The sequence below is a fragment of the Amphibalanus amphitrite genome, unplaced genomic scaffold, assembly GCF_019059575.1.
Source record: "Amphibalanus amphitrite isolate SeventyFive unplaced genomic scaffold, NRLGWU_Aamphi_draft 000149F_arrow, whole genome shotgun sequence".
NCBI classification, from domain to species: Eukaryota; Metazoa; Arthropoda; class Thecostraca; order Balanomorpha; family Balanidae; genus Amphibalanus; species Amphibalanus amphitrite.
The window spans coordinates 248,406-271,773 of NW_024881644.1; the positions used below are offsets into that span (position 1 = coordinate 248,406).

General features: G+C 46.8%; 1 protein-coding gene and 1 non-coding gene across 2 annotated transcripts; one reads left to right on the top strand and one right to left on the bottom strand.

Annotated features, from left to right (window-relative positions):
- The first annotated feature begins 267 nt into the window (after positions 1–267).
- LOC122382882 (anoctamin-1-like) lies at positions 268–23,268 on the top strand. The gene is made up of 19 exons (XM_043368781.1): positions 268–443; positions 1,637–1,762; positions 2,295–2,429; positions 3,031–3,200; positions 3,554–3,728; positions 4,161–4,393; positions 5,616–5,773; positions 6,142–6,275; positions 8,489–8,584; positions 8,918–9,106; positions 10,692–10,895; positions 11,829–11,926; positions 12,440–12,582; positions 14,299–14,504; positions 14,890–15,065; positions 17,057–17,162; positions 18,737–18,835; positions 19,173–19,268; positions 21,182–23,268. The coding sequence occupies exons 1-19, from the start codon at positions 315–317 to the stop codon at positions 21,302–21,304; spliced, it is 2,796 nt and encodes a 931-aa protein (XP_043224716.1). The 5' UTR covers positions 268–314; the 3' UTR covers positions 21,305–23,268.
- Trnaq-cug lies at positions 6,486–6,557 on the bottom strand. The gene has a single exon. It is a non-coding gene; the product is annotated as a tRNA-Gln (tRNA).
- Positions 23,269–23,368: the final 100 nt, after the last annotated feature.

Here is a 23,368-nt window from a genome sequence, read left to right on the forward strand (position 1 = left end):
CCGTCGCTGGAGCATCAGACTGACATATGGCCGGGCTGGGCCTACCTGTCACAGAGTGAAAAGTGTGGCAGTAAATCTGCCTGTGCCTGTGTTCTTAATCATACAATTTTTCATCAATTCCATACGCCGCGTGAGCTGTACCTGTAAGTGGTCGACCGACACCAACAGTGATTTATAAATCCGACGTCTATCTCAGACTTATATCGGTGACATTTGCGACTTCTGGTTACCCGCTGCACCAGCGCTGTCGTTCTTACTGCCCTTCTCACTCCTATCTCCAGACGGCGCCGGTGAGCCACTGAGCCGGTGAGAAGATGGCGGGCGCTGAGCCAGTCACCCGGCTCTCCCAGCTCCAGGAGCAAGACGAGGTGGAGCTCATCTCGGTTAGCTCCGGACCGGAGCTCACCGCCGTGCGCCAGGGCAACGGCAAACACCCACCCCAGGTCGGTGCAGCGACCCGGACAGAGGTCGAGGCGTGTTTGCGCTCGTAATTGCAGTGGAGCTATGTTTGCATGGAGATATTTTCGATTAAACGTGACGTATGCTGGCGCAAAATTCTAGCTCCTCCACTGGAATCCTATTGATGTTGATATATTTAGAATACAATTATATTCTGTCACACGATTATAGTTCTTTCAGTTGAAGTGCGCAAAGGATTTCAGGAATACGGAACTTAAAGTTCCTACCATCTTAGATTTTGTTCCAACAGATAAAATCTCGCTGATGCAGCTGGTTAGTGACTGGGTGATATTGAATCAGGTTGATACGTCGACCACTGGGTGAATAAACCAGTCGCCGGCTTTATTTCTGAAATATTGTAATTCACAACATTTTTTTTTCTGGCATACATTCTTGGTGGGTTTGTCCCTTAGCAAAAAAATATTTGTATCCTTCCATTGCTTAGGTATGGGCGTACTGTGTCGGCTGTGGAAAAGATGGACATATGGCAGGCTGCCGGGTGAAAGGGTGTGTGTGTGTGTGTGGGGGGGGGGTAGGTATTTGGGGATGTTTGTGGGGGGGGGGGGGTGAATGCACCCGCATCCGGAAACACCTGGCGATCAGTATCACTGGCAGCCTAGACAGATTTGGCCGGATTTCAGGGCCAGGCGCAACATTCTGTTTGCTTCCGTTGATTTGGCATAGGGAACTCCTTAGCGACGCTAGAACTCGTAAAGGCTGAGCATTATTCATACTGACGGTTCACGGAAGTACTTTGATGGTTTTAGGTATCGTGGATATGGCCGCTTTGTTGTTGCCATACTGGCACGTGAAACCCGATGACGCACTTGTCACCTACCTACCGTGGAATCCGTGTTTGGGGATTTTGTGTCGATATGTTGCACACCGGGCAATAGTCGGGTCTGCAGTCGTCTGCACACCTGCTTCGGAGTCATGCCTCCCAGGAGAAAGGTGCTGCACTGGAGGGTGCTTGATAAAACCGAGAGTGTGCACAGTGCGAGCTGCAAATTCCAGTGGCTGTGACGTCTAGCTGGTGATTGAAACGTGTCAATGACTCAAAGCTATCTCTAAAATTGTGCTCCGGACCATCTTTGAGGTTTTGTGATTTTTTGTCTCTTTTTCGAATATGGTGACGGTATTTGTTTTGTATCATGACGATCGGTTTAACCGGTTCCAGTACCGACCGGACCAATATTTCCGCGATGGCGTTCGGAAGGTGGACTTTGTTCTGGTCCGATCGTCGGACCTGCCGCCCTCGCACCACGCACACGACGCGAGACAGGAGATCTTCGAGTCCAACCTCGTGAGTGTTTCAATGTCTGTACACTGGGGATACGCCGTCTTCCCTCACTTTTGTTTATCGTTCCACTGCCAACCAGTCGTAATTCGTAAATAAGGATTTAGTCAGTAAGGTACATAACGGGTCGCACAGCGCCATCTGAGTCAACCATTGATGTAATAATCTCCGGTCCTTCTTCTGAGGCTCTCTGGACAGGTCGTAGATAAGTCATAACTGAATAATGAATACTGTCACTTTGTTCAAGCAACTCTAGAGCCTTGTGCAAGTCTGTCCTGATGTTATGTGACTGTCTGTCCTTGTAATTAACCCCTGAAAGCATTACCTTCTTCTCAGCTTATCCTCATGACTTGAAGGGCACATGATAGCCCCTGTTAAATATTGCCCCTCGAAACCCAAAGAAACAAATAACCATCCCTTATCTAACCCCATTGCCTATGCACGACCCCCCCCCCCTTGCGACCTTACACTGTGTTTGGATATCCGCTGCGCTCAGTCGACAGCTCCATCCAAGGTTCCCCTCTGTCTGTGTGCTCAGAGGAAAGAGGGTCTGGATCTGGAGGAGGACCAGATTGACGAGAACAGCCCGCTGACGTTCATCAAAATCCACACGCCCTGGGAGGTGCTCAGACGCTACGCAGAAATCCTCAAAATCCGAATGCCGATGAAACTGGTGAGTATTTTAGAAGACATTGATCCTGAGTCGCCCGTATCGCTTACGATAGGGTCCTGGTCACTTATAATAAATATTTCTCGGTCAAGAAATTTGTGTTCAATGCGAGTTGGTATTCATATTCATTTGGGTCGTAAACGTGCTTTGTGCAAAACTAAAAGCGTCCACCTTGCAGTTAAGACGCTTCTGGTAAAAGCATTTCCGGCTCACCAACACCATGCACAAATTTAGACAAGGTGCAATTCATACATCCTCGAAGCCTCTACTTGAACCCGTAGCCTTACTTGTATTCTTCTCAGATAGTCTAGATAGCCCACTGCGTTGCGCCTCTCAAGTGTAATGTCAATTTGCGAGCCACTTGACGCCTACGCTGTGAATACCCCGACACTTGAGATATGACATGACATGTTTGTAAGCCCCTCAAGCCTCAGTCGCCATTCCTCACCTTGTTTTCCCATGCATTGTTTTATCATTTTGACATTTTCTTGCATGTAAAATAGGTACCTGATACTTTAATTTAAATGCCACCCGATACTGCATATGTTATGATCCCGCAATGTGTCAACTGTCACTGACCTTACTCTTTTTCTGTTTACCTTAGCCGGCTGGAATAAGCAAGGATGAAGCTTTCATCAAGCAGGTTCCCGTCATCCGGGAGATCACAGATCTGGTGGACACGTTCGATAACAGCATGTTCGGGGTGAACCCCAAGAAGTTTCCGCCCAAGAACCAGACCCTGACCGGCGTCTACAGCAGGGACCGCGAGTACCTGTGAGTACTCACCCGAGACGCCGCTCACCGGCGCTTTTCGGCATGTTTGTGCTACATGAGATAATCGAGCTTTGTTTGCTAGGGTTACAATCGGTAGCATGCCTTTTCAACGTTTTGTGTGGCTTGAGTAGTCAAGCTTATGCATATACAGGAGCAAGTAAATGCGCTTTTTGAATGAACTTTGTGTGAACCCTCTACCCGTTTCATGCGATTTATTTTATTTTATTTCCGATAAGTACAGTGTAAGTGTCTGCTTTTATGAAACAGCGTGTCCACTTCCTGCTGTTTCTCATTCATTTGCCTGAATGCTGTGGGTATTTGTCTGGCCTAACCTGTGACCCGGTGTGACCCAGGTTCGACATGTCGGCCGGTTTCTTCACGCCGGCGGTGAGAGCCCGCGTGGTCGCCTTCATCTTACAGAGAAAGTGGTTCGTCGAGCACGACCCCGAACATGAGACGGTGATGGACTTTGGCATCAACAGACTGCTGGCCGACAAGACCTATCTGGCCAGCTATGCGCCGCACGAGGTCAGCTGCAGCGAGTGGGGAGGGATGGGAGACTGGGAATGTGGCTGGTGGGCGGTGGACGGGCGTGTGTTTCTGAATAGTTATCACAGTTATCATGGCAAAAAACACCATCCATTACTTTAAATATTTTCTGAATAGTTGAAGCAGAATCTCTTTTCGCAGTTGGCGCGCTTTTGTTTGACACGAAGGCGATTAAGTAGAAAGGGACAAAACCGATTATTGGATGATGCTGTTTTGAGACATTGCTTATTTCGTTCGTATAGTTAGCCACAGCTTTCTGTACTGTGTGTGTCATAATGGTTACCATCCTGCTTCGGTATTTCATCTTTCTTTTGGTTTCTCTATTTTCTAACCATGCCTTCATCGACGTGAGATCGATCTGACTCACTCACTGATCTGTTCATCCTTACCCCACCCCTACCATGTTATCAGGGCCCTCTGGACTCGAAGGACAACGCGCGTTCCAAGCTCCGCTCCGAGTGGGCCAGCCTGCGCAAGTTTTACCGGCACCAGCCGCTCGACTACGTGCAGGAGTACTTTGGCGTCAAGATCGCCATGTATTTCGCCTGGCTGGGCTTCTACACGTACGCACTGATCCCTCCGGCCATCGTGGGCATCATCTGCTTCGTCTACGGCTTCGCCACGCTGTGGGACGACATTCCGAGGTGGGTCGGAGACGCTTCCTTCTCTGTCTAAGTTTTAATATTCGTATGCTTGTTTTGATCGGACCTGTGCTTTCACCGCACAACCGGCTGAGAGGTAAAACTTTCTCTGTATCTCGGTTTTGTTTGCCGGCAATGAAGAGATCATAACATTGACGTATGTACCACTCGCCGATTTGCAATACATTATTTTGCCGAACGATAGAGTTTGCCACATTGTTGGGTAGGATATGCTTATTTCATATGTTCGCATGCTTTGTGATGTTACCTACCTTGCGAAATATTCTGCACCTGCTGTATTACTAGTATAACGCCTTTCGGGGCGAATAACGGAGCGAGCGAGAGGGTGAGCCTTTCACTTGCGAAATTTCAAGGGGGTACCTTCAACTGATTTGTGCACGGCACCCTACTAACCGGTCTCTAGCGATGTGCCAAATTTGAGCACAATCGGCCCAGCCGTACTCGAGATCTGGAAGCGGCACCCTGCACGTGCGCACGTGCAAAATGGGTCCCAACTGACTTGTGCACGGCACCCTACTAACTGGTCCCTAACCGTGTACCAAATTTGAGCGCAATCGTTCCAGCCGTTCTCGAGATCTGGAATCGACCCCTGCACGTGCGCACGTGCAGCAGCACCCCAACTCTGGCACATGGATATGCATTGCTTAGTGGGTGCCTACCTGCATGCCAACTTTCAGCGCAATGGGCCCAGTAGTAACGTTACCGAGATATTGCAACTATTACAAAACTGACACCTCTTCATTTTGCACGTGGCACGTGCATAAGGGGTCACCCACATGCATCGGGAATAGTCCAATATTTAGTAGAAGGAATGAAGCTACCCTTCAAAAATTACTGCATGTAAATCGGTCAAGTGGTTGCTGAGACATAAGTCTCGGAAAAGCCTCCGCACGGCTGGCCGGCCGCTCATACTCAGAAATTTCCGTTCATAGACTACGCTCGCTTCGCTCGCTCCGTAATAAATGTAATTTTATGTTCACTGGTTCAACCGACATGGGCCTGTGCCTCTGCAGTGTAGCTCATGCCATGTCAGTGGTTTCACATTGTTCAGACGCTGACACTAATGCGATTTACTTTATCCCCCACGACGGCTACCTGTCTTCACATCCCAGCCGCCCGCGACCACAGCACAGCGTCTCCGCGTTACAACAATAAACCGCGGCTTTGTGGCCTCCAGTCTGAGTTATTTCCTGCTGTGTTGCAGTAACGACATTTGTAAGGACACGGAGGTGTGGATGTGCCCCATCTGTGACGTGTTCTGCGACTTCTACCGGCTCAATGAGACGTGCGTCTACGCCAAGTTTACCTACATCGTCGACAATCCGTCCACCATCTTCTTCGCCATATTCATGTCGTTTTGGGGTAAGTGGTAACCGTTTTGACTTGAATCACTTCTGGTGTGTTTCACCTCAATTATTTAGACGTTCAGCCACACCACTTATTGATTCAAACGTGTGGGCCAGAACGCTATCAATTATTCACCTATTCGCTGCTGTATGATTTATTCACACTTTCCATTAGGAAATAGGAATGCGCTTTAGCGCCCGCAGATTCGGGAATTACCTGGAACATAATATACTGTCGTAGTCACGTTACAATATTCTCGTAGCTCATATATGCCTCCTCAGCATCTGACATATTTTATCGGAAGTTCTTCGCCACTCCGCTGCCTGGTAGGTTACGCTGACCGTTTCTACTTGTTTGTTTATCGTGCTGTGTCGTTTACCCAGCGGCGCTGTTCTTGGAGCTGTGGAAGCGCTACTCTGCCGAAATCACCCACCGCTGGGACCTTTCCGGGTTTGATCTCAAAGAGGAACACCCGAGACCGGAGTACCTGAGCAAACTCAAGGATCAACGTCAGGAGGTGAGTTCACTCTTCAAAGTCATTTGAAGTAGATGGCCAATGGTGACCAATGCCAATGATGACCAATGGTTATGCAGCAGTGGGGTTTTGATGTGTGCTTCATTGGATGTTGAAAATTGTGAAAAGTTATGTGCGCAAGTCAGGACGACGTGCACTGAAAGACTGCATGAAGTCGATCTATCGCTGTAGCTCGCGCAGAACGAAAACGCGAGGTCCCGCCGAGATTTGAACTCGGATCGCAGGATTCAGAGTCCTGAGTGCTAACCGTTACACCACGGGGCCAGTTGGGATGGACCCGAGGAATAATAGAACAGATTCAAATACATGACAAAGCTCGCTTCAATGAATACATGCGAAAGCTCGCGTTGGTCGATTATGGTAAATGAATCCTCCTTATTCACTTAGGTTTCCTTCATCCTTCGATTTTCTTAAAGTTTTTATTGGTGCCACATGACAACGAAGCGCACTCGCGAGCATGGGTGGGGCTTTTCCTGTGAAGTTGGTGGGGTAAAATGTTAACCCGCGCCCTGCTGGGGGGGGGGGTGTTTGAACACCCCCCCTTGTGGTTTTTCGCGAATATCTCAAAAACGGCGGCGCGGAGCGCCGCCGTTTTTGGTACACCTTATCATACATCAATTCTACACATGTTGTGAAAATTTCAGACCAAGGTCATTCAAGGTCAGGTCACCAGGTCACTTGAAGTGACCTCACCTCATAAAAAGTTTCAATGTCTGTCATAGCTACACCGAGTGACCGATCGCTTTGAAACTTTCAGCGATTGCTAAGAGCAATAGCATGTACAAAATGTATATCTCAGAATTTTGATATCGATGACCTAAGGTCAGGTCAATTTTGCGACCTCCCCATTATAAGTCAATGGGAGAATATTGAAATGCGCCTCTTTTGGACGAAAGACATTATAAACACTCCCAAACACTGAATTACAAGTGGTTTAGACACACTGAACATGAAAATGGTGTCCGTGACCCCTGTTTATGCCCTGAGGTCATCTTAGGTCACGAATGGTATCTAACAGTTTTTCGCAAATAACTTTTGATAGAGGCATGCTAGAGCGATGAAAATGCCTTAGATGTGTTCAGCTCGACGATGCGGATCGACTGATATGCAACATGACCCTTTCCGGTCAGGTCATGACCTTGACCTGAGGTCAAATTTTCAAGTTGACCTTTCAAGGTCAAGTTATAGTTCATTCGATGCGTCTTGACGAGAGGAACACGATGCCGGTAAAAGTAAGCTCGTACAAGGCTTGGGTCAAAAGTTATTGCAGAAAAACTGTTTCCGAAAAAATCGGCTATTTTTGCAGTTTTTGCCCCCTGCAGGCAAAACCGTTGAAGCTAGGTCAAATCTGAGAAAATTACTCAGAAAGGGCGTTAATAGGGCTATCGAATGCGCTTTTCCGCGGCGCTGTAGCTCTATTGGTTCCCGAGTTATGCGTTAGCTTCTTGGAAATTGTCGACATTCGACCTGGAAATCGGCGAAATTTTGCCTTCAATGACCTCTGGTGACCTGACCTTTGACCTGACCAAAAAATTGACCGAAGTGATTTCCTCATTATTTTTGACGCTCTTTCGAACGCCGCCTTCCGCGTATCGCTACGTGGCCCAGGAGCCGAGTTAGAAGGGGGGGTGTTCAAACACCCCCCCCCAGCAGGGCGTGGAAATCCAGGACCCCCAGCCGGGCGCGGGTTAAATCCGATTGTCAAATCAATTTCTGCCGTGACATACATTACCTATATTTTGCATAACACAGACATTCCAAAGCTTTTCAGTGAAAAATATTGATTTGCAAAGCAACAAAGTTCGAAAAGTCAGCTTAAGTTGGTGGGTCAAAATGCTTATTGGTGGGGCAGAATGAGAAGTTGGTGTACGGCAGTCGCCCCACGAACTGCATAGGAAGCTCCTCCCCTGCTCGCGAGCATATTCATTCATTCTCGGGTTGGTGAGGACACCAATCGAAAATCTTAGCGCGGTGTCACTGCCCGGTTTCAGCGAGCGGGGACGGCGAGCAGTCAGAGATAAGCGCGGAGCACACATGGCACAAACAGCTCCCAGAGCTGTAGTAACGGAGCTGGAGTCAGGCGTTTAGCGGCACTTTATATCGTCAGTTGCTACCAATTTTCGTAGGTTCCGCTTGTTGGGCTATAGGATGTTCATTGTTACCTATCCATTCCCCCCTCCCTCGTTTGCGACCAGGTGAACATCGTTACGAAGCAGCTGGAGCCGCACGTCAGTTTCTGGAAGATGCGCCTACCCAGAATGCTCATCAGCGCCTCCATCATACTGCTGCTGGTGAGTGCATCGAATGTCGGGAGGAAGAGCATCCTCATACCGGCTACATGTTTGTATTGTGAGATAATAGTCTGGGCGGTATTTGTAGCTGTCGACGACGCAGTCTCATTCATTCTTTCATTCAGTCAGTCATTCATTCGTCCATCCTGACCTGATCCATCCAATGCATTCAGTTAATTCATTCTTGCATGCATTCATTCATTCATTCATTCATTCATTCATTCATTCCTCCATTCATTCATTCATTCATTCATTCATTCATTCATTCATTCATTCATTCATTCATTCATTCATTCTTTGTGTGTGACTGTTGTGCGTGTGTGTTACGGACAGATCGTGGTGGCGATCGCCATCATCGTCGGCGTGGTGCTGTACCGTCTGTCTGTGATGGCCGCCCTGGGCGCGCTCACCTACTGGAACAGCGGCTACGACCACAAGGTCTACGTGGAGACGTACGGACCCATCTTCGTCAACGCCACGGCGGCCACCATCAACCTGCTGATCGTGCTGCTGCTCAACCAGGTGAAGCTGTTGGACGGGCCCAGCTGGGGTAGTTCATTTGTTGCGGCACAGACTTCTCTTTATGGAAAATGCATGCGTCTCAGATGGTAATCAGTAGCATGGTAACTAGTGATTGCTTCAGGCTTTTTACTATAATAGTTTATGTGATTCAATGATTGAATTGGCAGGCTGAATTGGAAACTGAATGCAGGATCCCAATTCAAATGCATTAGTGAGCAGCCAATATCTTTTAATTTTGTTTCATAGGAAGAAGTTGCTGATGAATTTTAGTTTGCATATGCTTACATCGGACTTTATGCCTATGCAAAATGCACGATGTTTTGCCAGAACTTCGCGCGGCGTTTGGTGGGTGTATTGTTTCCACGTCGGCCTTATTACGATGATTTAGTAAATGCTTAAAGGTAGTGTGCCACCTTCGAATGATTTCCCATTTTATTTTTCCAAGGATAAGAAGCTTTTGTTTTTACCTAATATCGCAAAAAAAATCAAAAATGGGCCTAAAATAGTGCTTTTTTCGCCTAAAAGTTTATCGGTTTTTCGATATGTATGACAACTGTAGTGGGCTGATCTGCAAACAGGCGTCGGCAACAATCACGAATGCGGCGCACATGTGACAATAAGCAAAGGTCATTATAGAGTTACGAGTTACGAAGTACGGGAATGAGTTATCAGCTGTCTAATCGTAGACAACACAATGTTGAATTTAAACTGTAAGCCTGTATTGGTATTGTTTCTTTAATTTGGCTGTCAAATATTAATTTATGGTTTGAAATATTATTTTATGTAAAATAATTGATATGAAACAGCCGTCTCTAAAGTTATGACCCCATCTCACCACATGAAAGTGGCAGAAATGACAATGATCAGCTGACGCATTTTTCTTGGCCGAAGTCAGAGCGCGCGGCCCGACGCACCACCACCGCACCACAAAGTATGAGCAGAAGCCGCGCCCAAAGCCAGGGCCCCGGTAACGTGAGGTAGCCGAGTCGGGGCAGCGTGCGCTGACCCAAGCCGGGGCCGCGGCTTTGGGCGCGGTCTACCGCATCCCCGCGGGCAGCCCCGGGCTATCATGCATGACACCGGGAGGACGCGCGGCCCCGGCTTGGGTCAGCGCACGCTGCCCCGACTCGGCTACCTCACGTTACCGGGGCCCTGGCTTTGGGCGCGGTCTACCGCACCACCTAACAGGCGTGTTCGAAACCGCAGGAGATGATGATGAACGGGTTTATCGAAACTTGATTGGATGAACCTATCGGTAATAGCGATTTCAGTGTGTGCATTTATTGTTCATAGTGGTGTGAAATGTGGTTGGGGTACGACCGACAACCCGTCGGGGCGAATTTCGCACTGGGGTACTCAAAATTTGAAGAATTTAAGACGTTTCCATGAGTTTTGAAGGTATGGATAAGTTCTAAAAATCCGGTTCTCCTTATCTGGGCCATTAACTCCATACGGTCCAGGAAAGCTGGCACACTACCTTTAACCTGTATTTCCGCTAAACGCGACACGCTAAGCAGGCACACCTGGACTCTGCTTTCAGTGTCATGATACGCATCTGAAGCTAGTTTTCCTTCCATCTGTCCAGGTGTACAACCGCATCGCCGGCTTCCTAACCGACTTGGAGCTGCCGAGAACGCAGTCCGAATACGACGACAGCCTCACGCTGAAGATCTACATGCTGCAGTTCATCAACTACTACTCCTCCATCTTCTACATCGCCTTCTTCAAGGGAAAGTTCCACGGCTACCCGGGCGACTACAACCGGATCTTCCGCTACAGACAGGAGGAGGTGAGGGCCACGGACGGGGAGGGGAGGCGGGGGGGGGGGGGGGGGGGGGGTCGGGGGGACTCCCGGGGCGCGCCTGTTTCAGAGTTTGTTGGAACTTGGAAGTCGGTTGTTTACGACATCAGTCGCCTGAGATATTGAGAACGGCATCTGGGGAAGATGACGAGGCAATGCTTCAATTAAGTATGCCGATGTATGGCGCAAACAGCGAGTTTTGATTGTTGGGTGAAGTTTTCACGCTCACAATATATCACCTGGCTGTGACGTGGTGTATTCAGGAACGCGGCAAGCCCGTCTGAATTCGTGATGCATGATGATACGGGGTAGCACCTTCAGCTAACAAGGAAACATTTTTTTCACTGCTCATAGTAATAGCTAAGGGCGTATTCCTTGAAATATATGCTCCCTAGTAGTCTCATGAATTGTGCAATTTATAACAAAGAGAAGGACCACACGAAAGCTATTTGCTTAACGGTCATAATTGTTGTCTGGTCACGAAAAGGAAGTGGGGATACAACTACAGCCATAGTCTGTCCAAAATATATCTAGTCTACTCTGTTGGCGATCCCGCATTGATTGTCATAAACAGCCGGCAGAGTCCGAGCAGCTAGAAAAAAAGGCGCTGCCACGACCATCATCTGATTTGCAATGCAATGTGTGTGTAATGTGTATGCAGTGCCCTTCAAACCTGACACACATCATTGACGCTTTATATCACTCGTGGCTGGGGGCTTTGCATTAAGTAGCAATAGATCTGCCATGACACACAGCTTAGCACATTGTGACAGCTTTATTTCAGATGGATCACCACTGGAAATCCTGCAACACGCTCCTACATGAGCCTCCAGCCCAGAACAGCCGTACGTTTAATATGGGCATTGTCATAAAGTGTCGATGTTATAAGCCTCATCTCGACTGATCGGTTCTTTTTTCCAGTGTGGACCCGGGGGCTGCCTATGGGAGCTCTCGCTACAGCTGGCTATTATCATGGTTGGCAAACAGGCGCTTCTCACCATCTGGGAAAACATCCTACCGTAAGTGGATAACATTCTCTGGCCATGTTGTAATTATTTAATGTTGGCAATTTTATCGCATTTGCTTGTACTTAGCCCATAATTGGTGTTCGCTACTTATTTAACGACCGCTGCGTTTCACGATAGTGATGAATAGATAATTTTCAAAGCAAAGCTCTGTTGATGATAATTTTTCGGTGGCTTATTGTTACTTATAGGCTGATCACTGTGAAATGACATCCTATTTATCGACTCCTGTCCTTTGTGTACCAGAAAGCTGTTCTCGTGGCTGAGCGGCCTCAGTAAGCTGCTGTGTGCCGTGCACTGCTGTGAAATTTGTGCTATGTTCTGTGTACTGTGTACTGTGTACTGCATGTGTCGTGTGCTGTATACTCAGCAGTTTCGGTTGTTTGTGTGCGATAGGAAGCTGTTTTCGTGGCTGAGCGGCCTCAGTAAGCTGCTGTGTACTGTCACTGTGTACTGCATGTGCTGTGTACTGTGTACTCAGCAGTTTCGGTTGTGTGTGTGCGATAGGAAGCTGTTTTCGTGGCTGAGCGGCCTCAGTAAGCTGCTGTACGACAGTGAAGAAGACAAGAAGGAGCTGCCTCAGTGGGCGGCCGATTTCACGCTGCTCAGCTGGGGAACCCAGAGCCTGTTTTGGGAGTACCTGGAAATGGGTAAGTCCCCGTCAATTGACGTCTTGTATGTGTCTTAAGTCCCTTAACCCTATTAGTGACAGGGGGGGGGGGGGGTTGTTTTCATCCACCCCTCAGGTTTTTCGGGAATATCTCCGAAACCGCTGAAGCTACGATGCTGAAATTTTCTAACTTTTCCTAAAACTAAATTGGGCACATTCCCTTAAAATTTCAAGTTCATAACTTTACCAGGGGCGGCTCCAGAGCACTGGGAATTGGGGGGTCCTATTCGTGAAGCGAGTCATTTGGGCGAAGATCACGATGCTGATGTATTATGACTGTATGCACCAGTTTTACGAACAGTGAAGGAAATGTATCATGTGATAACATATACAAAGTTATTGTGCATCCTCTTTTGACACGTTTTTGCTGTAATAGGCGGATCCAGGCGTCCAAAAAGGGGGGTTATGTTTTACCTCCCAACATAGGTGCCCTGACACCGCCTATGCATGACCAATACAATTGTAGTCGTTCTCTCATAAGAAAATTGTAACATAACAAGACCATTACCACCCTTTTTAGAAACGGTACCAACAAAAACCTTATTTACTATACTTTTTGTGTACCCCCAATCTCAATGATCTGTATCCGCCTATGATTTTTGAAAATGCATATTCTTAGGATCCATGTGAATTCCTGGTTCATTCTCTATCGATCGGCAAAAGTTGCGTTAAGATTGGTTCAGAATCCTGGCCGTGATAAACAGTCTAAAAAGTATCTGCAATTTGCGCGTTTTTACCCCCCTCTACCCCCCCCCCCCCTATTGACATTTTTTTAATTTTTATTTTTTAGAAATGTAGATCACGTTGAGCGAAATCGAATGCCGTTTGAATTTTGAAAATCGGCCCGTTAGATCTCGAGATATCAAGGGGGTCGTAAACAGCCCCCCCCCCCCTGCCACTAATAGGGGTAGCCAGGAGCCTGCCACTAATAGGGTTAAGTGCGTGCACATCTAAGGGATGTTTCGTGTAGCTCCGGCTTTTTTCATTAGAAAAACAATTCTAACGAATAGTGTATTTCAAACAACCTGCGACTTTGAATTGCATATTGCAATCGAGAATAGCGCTTTAAAGTATGTTGGGGATCGGTTACATTTGTTTATGGACTTAGAGACGGCTTGGTGCGAAAACCCCGCTCGGATGCTCGGTAATGTATTGCAGCCGTGAGAGGTAACTCATCCTGTCTGCCGGCTCAGGTTTTACTAGTCTGACGTTCTCGGCTGGCTCCGTACCACAGCCGAGACGAGATAAATGACGGAAAACCGTGAATTCCTCTTGTGTGACGCTAAGGCCATAACCCGCCTTTCTTCTGGTGTATCATCAATCTTGCTTTCTAATCCATTAGCTACTGTGTGAAGGTATTGGCTGCAACAGTAACGTAACCCCGCCTCTGCCGGTGTCCCGCTCCCTCCATTCTCTTGCCTGCCTTGACCTCTCCTATAAACGAAGAGCTAGTCATGTTTAATAGGATTTTTTATGGCAATGCTTAGCTCCTTAACGGCTTCATTAGTAAATCCGGTGTTGCATCGTTTACTGTTCGTCATTTAACGGATGCTTCGACATATGTCCAATCCCTCACCGTCCCGACTCTCACCGTTCTTCGTCCAGTCTCGCCCGCTACCCGCCCTAACCTGAGTCGCTGTTCTCTGCCTGTTTCCCTCACAAACACACTTCTAAGCTGCTCACGTACCCGCCGCAGTGATCCAGTTCGGCCTGGTGACCATCTTCGTGGCGTCATTCCCGCTCGCTCCGCTGTTCGCCATCCTCAACAATGTGCTGGAGATGCGGCTGGATGCGCGCAAGCTGCTTACCTTCTATCGGAGACCGGTCGGACAGCGAGTCAGGGATATCGGCATCTGGTACCGCATCCTCAACACTGTCGGACGGCTGGCCGTACTGAGTAATGTGAGTGGAAGTTAATGCCCGGGTGCACTCTCGGGCCCCGCAGGAGACAGCTGCGGGGGAGGGGGGGGGGGGTTACGAGAGGCTGACTGTGGCTCATTGCTTGTGAAATTTTCAGAAATATTACAGTCATTGAAAATCATTGGCCAAATGTTACAGCGAGATATGTTTTATAACTGATGAACACTGCACTCTCACTAAACCTCCTTTTAATTGGCAATGTTCTCATCTACGTTGGGAAACTTTCGGCGGTAATTATTTCATGCTTCTAATTAGCGCTTCTTAATTTGTATGTGCTTAAGCAGCAAGTTCCGAATTCTTCCTAATTTCTCGAGTCCGCTAAGTACCATTTTCCTACGGCGGTGATAATTATCCGCCCGTTTTTCAGGCGTGTATCATCGGCTTCACGTCAAATCTGATCCCGCGCCTGGTGTACCGTCTCACGGTCAGCCAGAACAACACGCTGGACGGCTTCATCGACAACAGCCTGTCCGTGTTCAACGTGGCCAACTTCAGCTCCGAGTTCCGGCCCAAAGACCAATCGGCAGATATCGAGGTTTGCAGGTATGCACGACTGCAATAAGACTTTCGGGATCCAATGGCCGGAAAGATCCGACTTGTCCTTCTCACACAAAAACATTAAGAGTATAAGTGAAATTTGGTGATGATTTTATCTGGTTTTAATCGGTTTTATGATTAAAAGGATGTTTTTACATTAGCTTCATTTTTAGATTATCCTGGTGTGTGTTTTGCTTCAGTGGATGTAAGCGACTATAATTTCGCTGATGAATAGCGACCAATTGTCTTGTTTACGTGACCTAGTTTCCGGTGCTGCGTCTTTTGAAGCGTCGGCTGATCACAGCTGACGACTTTTTCGTTTGATGTGACTGTTTTGATCATACCGGAGAAGTTGAAAAGAAAAGCTAATGAAGCATTGGCGTGGCTCTGTGTGGGCTTTCGTAAAGTCCAATCAAATCGGGATTCGGGCCGGGATGCCCCGCATCTTGGAGCGAATGCTACCATATAATTGGAATGGTAACTTTGCACCGAATGAGGGACTTTTAAAGACATATATAGTTACTATAGAAATAGATAAAGAATGAGAGAAATGCATTTCTACACGGTGGTTCAGCAATTGTAAATGGAGCAGTCTTTTTTTAGTCGGCTATGATTGTTGTCGCCTAAGACGGAAAGTTTATCAGAAAAGGTCATATTTTGAAGGCAGCTTTTCGTTAGTAGGCTGTTTTCGTGGATTACGTGTGTACGTAATGGCGTCATCTTTCCCGCCCGGAGGTCAGACTTGTCAACATTATATCTCCCTTCATTTTGCTGTGGAGTAGCAAGCAGCTTGGTTGAAGTCGAAACAACACCCATTTGCAAAGACGCCCTCCTATTGAATTTGACACTTTCACAGACATGTTGTGGTCAAGGAGACACAACTGAAAGTTATAATTGTGTTTCGCTAGTCACATTTGTAAAATGATGCATAGTCCGGGGAAAAGCGGCCCCGGTTATTGTTTTTCTCTTTACAGAAAATAAAGTTATCATTGGTTAGATCACACCCACAGTCCTCCCTATTTAGGACGCATGCTTCCAGCTCGCCAGAGAACGTGCTAACGGTAATTTGTGCTGGAATTATGCAACTGAGGAATGTACTTCGTCCTTTTTATTCCACAGAAGATCAGTCAATGCGCAGGCCTCTGATCCGCGCACATTCAAAACTCAGGCTCGTCTAGTTTTGTTTTCTTTCGTATTTCAATTTGACGTCTCATTCATTGGGCCAGTCTCGTTTCCAGATATTCAGTGCTCCCACTGTTTGCCAATGCTGCTCTCGAAGCTATTGACCGAACCTTTCCACGACCTTCGAAACTGCACCTCAGCGCTTAGGCATATACAGGTGGTATTGCGCACTTATTCAAATCCGTTTGAAGTCTCTGATTTAGGCCAAAACCCGGTGAGTTTGTTTGCTGCTGCTGTAAACTGCCGCGAGCTCAATTATTTGCCAATGCAAATTCAAAGAGCGTATTTCCGCACGTCGCACCACCAGCTGCTGCCCGAGGGTTTGGTAGAACCGGAGCAATATTTTGCAACATTGCCTTTTCCATCTGGAATAAGTCCCAAACAAGGATGGTGATGCAATATTTCCGGTGGTAATATTTAGCATAACAGAAAAACTGGCGCCATTTTTAATGACAACGGATGCAATATTTGATGTTCAAATATTTCTTGTCGAGCCTTTTCTTTTTCGTTCGCTTGATTTGATGTTACGGCGTCAAAGATGGATGAAGTTGCATAATTATTACAACAGCACTAACCGACACATTTTTCTATATCCAAAGACAAGGATAACCGGTAGATCATGTTATCTTTGCCAAAGACTGAACAGCTATGAACCACGACCTGGCAGGCAGCAGGCATGGGACCAAATCTAACCTAAAAATTAATTCAGTCCAAAACAGGCTAGGTATCCAGAACCACAGCCTAATAAGAAGAGTAGTCATTCGCTACCACCCTACCCAGTAGGGCGCTGTCTAACCAAAGTGTGTCTGTTTCAGGTACCTGGACTACCGTAACGGACCGGATGACCCCGATCCGTACCAGCCTTCGACGCTCTACTGGCACGTGCTGGCCGCGCGACTCATGTTCGTTCTCGTCTTCCAGGTCGGTAGAATGGAGGGATGGGGTTGAAACTGGGAGTGGAGAGGGTTGCTGGAACGGGACTGTCCCGACGCTAGTGGGTTAGGGCAGACTGGTGTTTGATTCATCTGTGATTGAATCGATTGGATTGAATCAAACAAAATTTGTTGAATCAAAAAGGTTTGATTCACCGTCAGGATTGTTTGATTCACAAGCCATGATTGAATCAAACGCATTGGGAATCAGAGTTGATTGAATAAAAAAAAAATTAATGATTCATGAACTTAAAAAAAAAATTGAAGTGAATGAACATAGTTCATTATCAACAAATATTAACACTACTGCCATTACATGACAACAAAAAGAACACAACAAATACAATACTATCCCTGATATTTTGTATATTTTATTTTTTAATTGAATCAAAAAAGAATCATTCAAAAAATTTGGCTGAATCAAAAGGAATCGATTCACCAAATTTTTTGAAGGAATCAAACGGTGATTGAATCAAACAAAAATCAAATGAATCAATGATTGAATCGATCCAAAAAAGGCGAATACAAAACCAGTCTGGGTTAGGGTGGGACGGAGTGGGACGTCACTGTCCCATCGCCAGTGGAATAGGATGAACGGAGTGTTGATGCGCCTAATGGACCGGAGTGAGAGTAGCTTGGAGTGACTGAATTGTACGCTGAGCTGGGTATGAATATCGAATAAAGGCAGTGGAGAGGTGTGATGTGCAGGTGGATTGGCTTTTTTGGTGCCGCGGAGGATGATCAGAAATCAGAATGGTAGGTGCAGCGGAATATTGGGATGAATAGTCTGATATGTTGGATTTGGTGGATCTTTGGGGATGAGGTTATGGAACTAACAATTGTACGTTGTTTTGGGGGAAGTCGAATGGAGAAGGAATGTAAGATATGGAATGAGAAATATGATGATGTGTATGTGCATAGTGGGTCGGGTGGGGAGGCCAGTGTTGCAATTTCCTCCTATCTTACCGTGAGACACGTTGCTAGGTTTTCTCGCAGCCTGAAGACCGCAACCTTCTCGCCATTTGTCCGGTGATTTTCCGTTGTTGATGCTTGATATTTTGTTTCGGTGAAGTTTTATTAGCATCAATAGTGCAGCTCAGCTCGCTTAGTGTCGGTTTCCGTATTGGTTAGTTCAGCCGCTTGATCGATTCCGCTCGCTGCTGCCTGCTCTTGCATAAATGGTTATTCATTCGAGATGAAGCGAAACTTTTATTCTGCTACTGGTTGGGGGAACTTTAACCGTGCTCCAATACGCATTGCTGCTCTCCAGAATGAATAGATTTTGTGGACGGCTTTTTCAGAATGCCAGCCACCTTCGGCTCCGGCAGAACGGCAACCAGAGTGAAATAAAACGCCAGATATTTGTAAACTTTCACTATAACTGTGGGTACCTAAAGACCCAGGAAGATTATACCATTTTATTATAAAATTCCGTACCGTACTCCTTTATTTGAAATCATTCCTAGCCGTGTGCTTATACTCGGCACTCACATCTAAAGCCGTCCTGAACTGTGCTGTGCCCCACTTCCCGCCTTTGACTGAGCGCTGTGCTGTGTCTCACAGAACGTGGTGTACGTGATAATGCAGCTGGTGTTTTGGATCACGCCGGATATTCCGCGGAAGCTCAAGGAGCGCATCCAGCAGGAGAATTACCTGGTGCAGGTCAGTCTCGCCGAGTCGCTTCCTTGGGAGGGGAGGGCTGAAGTCGGAGCAGCGGACGGGTGGGCAGGCGGTCGGTGGTCGGCGGGTGGGGTGTGAGGGACGGATGTTGTTTGCTGCAGGATAAAATATGACCGGCTCTGTACTTAGTGTGAACACTTAGTGTGGTTGTGTGTCAATAGGCTGACATCGAGTGTGAACATTTTGACCACTGTGTTCATGTGGCATCGGTCCTGCTGAGGGAAATCGTCCTGTCAAGTAAACGAGGTTGGCGGGAAACTGTATCCCACCCACCGACTGCTGTGTTCCGACTCTCCCTTCCTCCTATTGACATTTTCAGGAGATGATAGTCGAGATGGAGCTGTTCCGCTCGCGCGGTGAGGACCCCAGCAGCGTGGGAGAGACGCTTCTGCACCGTATCATCGGCGACCCCGAGGTAGGTCACCAGGTCACGGGGTCACCAGGTCACTGGGATATTGACGTCTTGCAGTCGCTGAGATTCTCTGAGCGGCAAAGGTCGTGATGTTGAACTGCGGCGGAAATGGGTGGTGCTGGAGATTGGTGGGTCTATGTATTAGGAATCATCTCTTGGTTAATGCCTATGCTGAAGTGTCGTTTTATAGCTAGGCAAACTGCCGTTTGAAATATTCTGATGATCATGAATAAGGTACGGTAATGAAGGGTTATGTGGATAATTGCGAAATACCATAGGGAATTTATTTGATTCCGGCAGTACATATGATGAACACTCGTACTTCAAAGTACGACCACCCTTTACCCACTAAACACCATATATTTTACCTGTCTTGAACTTCTAACATGCATCATATTTGAGTTACTTGTTCGATACTGAACTGCAATCTGTTGTCGCTGGGACCGCCTGGCTCATATGACAGCAACTCGAGCGAGGCAGCAGTGAGTGGGCCGGCCAGCTGTCGCACACGCGATGCTTTCAATGTTGTCGCTTTAATGTTGCACGATTTAATTTAATATATATAATATTATCTAATATAATATATTATAGTTTTCATGAAATGTCTTCTCCGATATGGACAGATCTAAAAGAAGCCACCCACCGGCCATGACTCAGCACCTTATGTTCAACATTGGAAGTGCATGCAGAGAAAACATTTTCATAGCTTCCCTTCGCCTTAAGTCACCCTGGTTGGCTGCAGAAAATTTCGTAAAAATATCACACTGACATTATGCTGTCTGCGACCACAAAAGAATAATTCATTGCCAGGCGAATTTTCTTTTAAATTCCTCTTTCCGAGTCGCAGGATCTCAGAGGATTCCACCGTCTCGGCATATTTACGAGCGTCACATTTCCATAATTCACGTACCATTGAAGCCAGAGTGACTCGTCGGTCGCCTAAAAGATGGGATGTCGTGGCGGGGTCGCTTATAACACGGGGAGCGGGCCGTTTTGCCTGACTGCTACGGAAATGCGAACTGTTAGTTGCTTTGACCGGCTGTTTTGCCACGTAGTTTGATTGATGAACATCGTTTGTTTGTTTCATAATAGATAGCTGAGAATAGGCGCTTCAATGCTCGAAAACTGTAAGTCGCTTGAATGTGACAGAAATTTAAATACTTCCTGCATGCTTACGTCTTGAGCTAGCCAAAATTGAGCAGTCGCTTTATCTTGTCAGCGTAGTCAGTAACCCAATGAAACGACATCTTCATGGACTGACGCAATGAAACACTGCACTGTTGAGGGTCATGCCATGCCATGCCACCAATCCTCCACGCTTTGAGATGGTACATAAATATTTGCATGATATCAGGTGACGCACTTCATCACGGCTTACTTCATTCATCGCGCACTATTCAATCCTACGGATTGGTAATGTTTTTCTCGTAGATTTATGTTGCATAGTGAAAGCACAGTACACTGATTGTGTTAGCTTGCGTCAATCCGTTATCATTTATGTTTTTATTCATCTTTCATCTTGTTGCATTTTTTAGTGGCAAACCTTGGCGAACTTCGCCCCATACACTTTTGTCATAAGAATCGCTAAGTTAATCTCTGTCAACGTTGACTGATACATAAGCTTTGACAAACTTTTTGCCAAATCCTCTCTGAACTTGTGTGCGCGACCGAAGTTATCATATTTGCGTGCTTTTCTTCCGTTTCTGCAGTCTTTCTTGCATGTTACGAACTTTTTGTCGAGTGCTGAAATTCTTAACCTGTATACTTGGAAACACCTACGTTTTTAGAAGAAAACAACTTTCTTATTTCGTATGTTTTCTCGAGTGAGGAGGTCGCCGTGTAGCTGCTCACTGATGCCACTGGGCTGAACTCTGAACCCCGTTCTGACCGTTGCGCCCATCTGCGTTCTCCGCCAGCAATTGGAGGCGATGAGCTCACGCCCCGACGGCGTCACCCGAAGAAATCGCCAGCGCGATCCCTTCCCGAAGTCCAGTGACCAAATCATCGGCTCCGGCAGCCATCTTCACGCCTGCGTCTAGGGCGACATCTACCGGTGACCCGATAGCAGTGACATCTGCAGGCCGGCCCGGCAGCGCCACCTATAACACTACACAGTCATTGCACATCCGGTTCTACAGAAAAGCTGTGTACTGGAGTCACTAGCGATTCTGTCACAAGCGTCGTTTCAGTATGGTCTGGGTTCCGCTATATCCGATGCCGCTGCGTTTGATCTGTATGGTGTGAGGCTAGCAGGTATTCGAATATCGCGTCTCGCTTGTGAATGTCACTGACAGGGTGATTTAGATCCGGCTGGGGAAAGTTTGAGCCATTTTCTGGCGATATTGGATGCGCTAGAGCCATCTTCCTGTCATGTAATTGATCCAGCTCTATCGGCGCAGCCAACTTGTGGCTATCGTCTGTTGTATTGTGTTCGTGGCTCTCTAATAGTGGTTCTCTCGTATTGTGTATGGTGTGATTACCAAAGTGCTCTGAACCTCTTCGGACCGAGTTTTTGGCTTTATACGCGACCTGTTGGTCATCGCTTGTCTGATGCGACCGGATCTACGACAACCCAGGTTCAGACTGGAGATCGTGTTCAATGAGCCTTAACGACTTACTGCTGCTCAGGTGAATCGCATATTTTTTAAGGTATTTTTCATATGCTTAGCCCGAATTTATAGTGTTTTGAGAGACTTACTTTGTATTGTACAAACGCTACATGACATTTTGTCTGCTTGCTAGCGCGTACAAAACAAATAGCCCGGTTAGATATACTGGATACGATGCATCTTAATCGTGAAGTTAGTTACTATTTCATATAAATTTATTGCAGGCTATGTGCGAATGTTGCTCGAGTGATTGCTATTGCCATGTCTGTGTTATGGCTTTTTTTGTGTGTCTGTCAGAAAATCAAAATACTCTGCTTCCTGTGTCAGGCTGCCTGTGCTTTTCAGTTCAGCTTTCACAAAGTGATTCTGCTGCAATATGTGGTAATCACTAATCATGAGCTACGAGTGTTAACAGAACAGAAGGTGCTTGCCATGGTAGCTTATTAGAGCTTTAGAATCTGCCAATGCTATACTATTTTTAACTGAGTTGTTTGATTCGGAGTTTCAGCTGTCTATTGAACAAGATCGCTCCCTGCTTCACACCCAAAATCATTGTTGATTTATTTGGACGAAAATTATGTCCTAGTACGTAGGTAGTTCATGTGAGGTTTTGTCGCTTGAGGTGCTTGTTACTTGTAACTGCTGCTATGGTGTTGCTGATGATTATAGCAGGCGTATACTTGTGTGCAAGCGCTTGATGTGGAAATGCGCCTTTCTACGTTTTTTTTTTGTTATTAAGGCGCAGCCTTTCTTTCTTATGACTTGCTTTCACATAGTGTCACGCTGGCATGCAAGTGGGATACTCTGCCATTGCCAGCCACGCCGTTTCTCTGGTAGACTAAGGATTGTATTGTGCTCAAGCTATTGTGTTGGTCTTAGTTTTAGCATGGTTTAGTATCGACTGTCATATAGTAGTATTTTGTTGCTGCTCCCCCTTTAGATAAGCAGATCCTTATGTTATTGACCAAAAGCACGCATTCTTTAAGTAAAGTTCTTCTTGTTTTTTTCTTTCTTTACTGCATGTCCTTGGTTTGCTGTGTCTTTGTGAACCATTTCGCACAACTACGCTCGATTTGCGGCTGTACGCTGACGGATATATGCGACAATAAGAGGTATCTACAGTTATTTACTGGTATTAAAAGTAATGGTATTTACAGCTAGTACTTAGTACGGCAGCGTGTGTCTGCCCACCGGTGACCTCAGATGCGCCTTCCGTACACGGGTCAGCAGCGTGTCGCGCCGAGTTAGCGTGGGTACTCGCCCAGCGGGCCCCTCTCTGCTCCGTCGTGAGGCTGCCGCTAATGTCGTGCCTACAAACGCACAACCTGTGCCGTCTTATTTAGCCTACAGTGTATATCGTGGTGTGCGAAATATAGAAATATACAACAACCTGCTATAATTGTGTGGAAAACGAAGCCAAGTGCTCGGTTACTTTTCCTTCGCTTGTTAAGTATTTTCTGAAGTCTTGTAATGGGTAGGCGTTTCGCTTGCTCT

What these genes read in the sequence shown, in the direction of transcription:
- LOC122382882 (XM_043368781.1), top strand. Translation starts at nt 315, where the DNA reads ATGGCGGGCGCTGAGCCAGTCACCCGGCTCTCCCAGCTCCAGGAGCAA. An exon ending in TCCGCTACAGACAGGAGGAG is followed by an intron (nt 10,896 to 11,828) that starts GTGAGGGCCACG and finishes TCTTTTTTCCAG; the next exon opens with TGTGGACCCGGGGGCTGCCT. An exon ending in TGTTCGTTCTCGTCTTCCAG is followed by an intron (nt 17,163 to 18,736) that starts GTCGGTAGAATG and finishes TGTGTCTCACAG; the next exon opens with AACGTGGTGTACGTGATAAT.